Consider the following 3,678-nt stretch of genomic DNA (forward strand, 5'->3'; position numbering starts at 1 on the left):
GTCGGCGGCTGCTGCTGCTGCGGCTGCTGTGGCTGCTGGCCCGGTAACTGGTGGTGGTGGTGGTGGTGGTGATGGTGCTGGTTCACTCCCAGCAATGACCTCACGTTGAGCAGGGAGTTCTGGCCCAGAAAGGCCCCGTTCGTCCAGTTGTGGAACTTCCCAATCTGACAAGTGTACAGTCCGTGACTGGGCAGGAAAGCCGGGTGGGTTTGGATCTGGTGGTGCGGGGCAGATGGGTGCGTGGTGGCCGCCGGGCCACAGGGGGAGGTGGGCTTCTGAGAGGAACTGTCGGGACTTGTGGCGGTCTCTGCTAAAGACCAAATCTTAGGCTTGTTGTTGGACGGGAGAGGAAAACTCCCGGGTCTGTCTGGAACAAACACTCTGGTGTTGTTGTTGTTGTTGTTGCCGTCCGAATTCTCCTTACTCCCCGGGTGAAGTGTAATTGTGCTCTTGGATTTTTCAAAGGCCTCGTGGGCCTGCAGGGCGAAGGCCCGTCTTTTCTCCAAAGTGTCCAAGTCCGCTCCTCCACCGACACCTCCTCTGTGCTCCCTGCTCCCCTCCGTGGATTTGTCGTCGTCGTCGTCGTTGCTTTGATCCCCGTCGTTGTCGTCGATTTTGTCAATGTCTATGCTCTCCAAATCAATCTCCTCCTCATCTTCATTCTTCTCCGCTTCATCTCCGCTGCCGAACAAGTTGCCATCCTCCCCGTCCTCTTTGCTCCTGCTGCCCCAAGTCACCTTGTTCTCCTTCTTGAGTCTCCTCCTGGCGTTGGCGAACCAGGTGGAGACCTGGGTCAGCGTCATTTTGGTGATGATGGCCAGCATGATCTTCTCCCCCTTGGTCGGGTACGGGTTCTTCCTGTGCTCGTTGAGCCAGGCTTTCAGGGTGCTGGTGCTCTCCCTGGTGGCGTTCTTGGGCCTGGCCGGGTCCCCGTACTGAAACTGGCCATATGGGTAAAAGGCCGGAGAGGTGTGGGCAGCAAAACTAGCAGGGTGGACTCCGGGGGTATCCTTAAGTTCATACTGGGACCTCAGAAATAAAATAATAATAATAATAATAATAAACAGTGCGTTAATAAGAGCTGTGTCATCATTAAGGATAATTTTAACCAAACAACTTTATAGCGCAGTGTATCTGGAATGTTTGCTTTGTAATGCACACTCAAACTGACGAACACACACACACACACACACACACTGGAGTTACAGTTGCACCTGACCCTCAGCTTTCCACAAATAAGCGTCTCAACTTGCAGAGTATCACGCAAAGAGCCGGTGCGTCTGCGCCATCATTCACCGAGAGTCAGAGAGCTTTTATTAGCAGACATTTTTCACACGTGTCAGTCTAATAAGGGAACAAACAGTGAACAGGACAAGAGATGGTCCCCTCCGCTCCTGTGAGCGCACACAGATGGCATGCAAATAGTTCAAAGTTTTCACGCCTGCTTGAAAATCTATCCTGTAACTCTCCTCAAGTTATGTGGACGCAACTTTTCAAGGCCCAGACTTCAGTTTCCCCGAACAGGCACCTTATTTTTTGGAATATTAATATTTATTTTTCTTCTCTTTCTCCTTTGAAGCCTAACATCTAATCTTATCCAAATATGAAGAGTTGAGTTTTTGGATCATTTGGCGCAGTACCCAGCCTCAGTGCGTCTGACGCACACATTAGCCAGCACGTCGACACATTGCAGTTAATTATTATCAGCGTGTGCACTTTAGCTCAGTGTGCGTGCGTGTGTGCATGTGTGTGTGTGTGTGTGCACAGGGGAGAAAAAACACGTGTAAATCTCTGAGAGGACGAAATGACGCACGGAGAAAACTTGTGACATAATGACTTAAGAAGCTAACGCACCTTGTATTAGATATTTTTTTGTAAGTAAGAAGCTAACGCACCTTGTATTAGATGCTATTTTTTTTGTAAATCTATTAAAGAATATACGGCCACGTCGCAGTAAACACGACTGATGCTAAAACTTTCCTGTTCCATAATTTATAATTAATGCCATTTTTTATTCTTCTGAGGACGTAATACAAAATATAGTTGTAAAATGATAATGCATAATAATAAAATAAATATCAAATGTTTATTTTTTTACTATTTGAAGGAAAATAAAAACTCGGGCCTAATGTTTGGCTTTGTTTATTTTTTTTCTTGCTTGGTCCAATCAAACTTTTTGAGATGAACAAAAATTTAACCTGCAAAACGTCTCAACGAAAATTTTCAATTTAATTAAAGAAAATAAATCAATTTAAAACATATAGATGCGTTTTTTTAGTGTGTGTTTTTGTTTGAAATCAGCACCGTACTGCCAGGTGACTGTAGTTTGAAATCAGCACCGTACTGCCAGGTGGCTGTAGTAGGACGTCACACAAAAAAGAACCCACTTGTTTTCACTTTGTCTTTAAAAGGAAAACAAAACAATGAAAATAATGAAAATATTCTTACCATTTGTGAAAAAAGAGCCAAATCCGCGCTGGTGTACGGTAAGAAAGCGCTGTAGTTGTGCGCGTACGGGTTGGCGTACATGCCCAGGACGGAGGTGACCGCCGCCGCCGTGGCGGAAGGACTTCCTCCGATTTCGGTGCTCCCTCCGCGGGACGAAGGCGTAAGCACTCCCGGTCTGTCGCCCCCGTACACCGCCTGGGAGGCACTTAAGTACTGCGGGTAGCCTAGCTGGGGGAAAGACATCTCCTCAGCCCACAAGTCGCACAGTTGTACCGTCCGACAAACTATGCGTAGAAAAAGGAAGTGTGTGAGTTGTGGCAAAAGAAGAAGAAGAAGAAAAAGGTAAGAACCAGGAGGAACGGAGGAAGGGGACGCGATCAAGCCAGAGTCAGAGAGCCGCTATACTAGAGACGTGCAGTGGTAAATGCAGTCAAAACAAGCGGCTCTTAAATCTCTGCTTCCTCTCTTTTCTCGCGCAAAGTCCGCTGGATGTGATCAGATCAACAATTGCGCTCCGACTGACGCGCCTGGCCCTGAGGTCTCCAGGCTGATCTCTCAGATACAATTTGAAGTTGATGCTTTGATTGGCATCCCCTACTTGAGCCTGCAAGCTCCTCCTCGTTCACAGCAATGTGGATAAAGTGAATATAGAGTGAGAGAAGCACATTGGCTGGGGGCCCCCCTTCTCTCCCTCTCCCGTCCTCTCTCCCTCTCCCCCCTTTTCTCTCTCACCCCGTCTCTCTCTCCGTCTCTCTCTACCTCTCTCTCCCTGTTTGGACTTATTGTATGTTAAATGTTCGAGCATTAGAGTCCATTCACCGAAGGCTTTGATTGTTGTATGACAACCTGTCTACACGATTTTACAGCTGTCCGACACAGGGGGAAGTAAACCCGTCACAAGAAGGAACTTAGTTGGAATGCATTTAAATAACAGGCTAATTAAAAATAATAATAATAAAAAAGTGGAAATGTGTTTTTCGGAGAAAAAACAAAACAACAAAAGACAAAAAAACATGACTTTTTTTTAAATTTACCACACGAAATTCCCGCAATGTTTTTTTTTTTTTTGTAAATAAAAGTTTACAAAGAAAAATTGTAATAACTTCAAAACTTACAAATTAACACGTTTTTGCTGAACTCTCATAACATTAAAACAAAAATTAAACCAAACGAAAAATCCATATATTAAGCGCGACGACTGCCATTAGACCTAACGTTAAATCCTTATAT

General features: G+C 45.7%; 1 protein-coding gene across 1 annotated transcript in view; it reads right to left on the reverse strand.

Moving 5' to 3' along the window:
- irx1a (iroquois homeobox 1a) overlaps positions 1–3,180 on the reverse strand; it is a 5,924-nt gene extending 2,744 nt beyond the window's left edge. Inside the window, exons 1-2 of the mRNA XM_025061609.1 lie at positions 2,448–3,180; positions 13–1,030 (exon numbers count right to left, since the gene is read on the reverse strand). Coding sequence (XP_024917377.1) covers positions 13–1,030; positions 2,448–2,691 — 1,262 coding nt within the window. The 5' untranslated portion in view covers positions 2,692–3,180. The remainder of the gene's footprint in view (positions 1–12; positions 1,031–2,447) is intronic.
- Between the last annotated feature and the right edge of the window lie 498 nt (positions 3,181–3,678).

Source organism: Cynoglossus semilaevis, chromosome 13 (genome assembly GCF_000523025.1).
Source record: "Cynoglossus semilaevis isolate Cse_v1.0 chromosome 13, Cse_v1.0, whole genome shotgun sequence".
NCBI classification, from domain to species: domain Eukaryota; kingdom Metazoa; phylum Chordata; class Actinopteri; order Pleuronectiformes; family Cynoglossidae; genus Cynoglossus; species Cynoglossus semilaevis.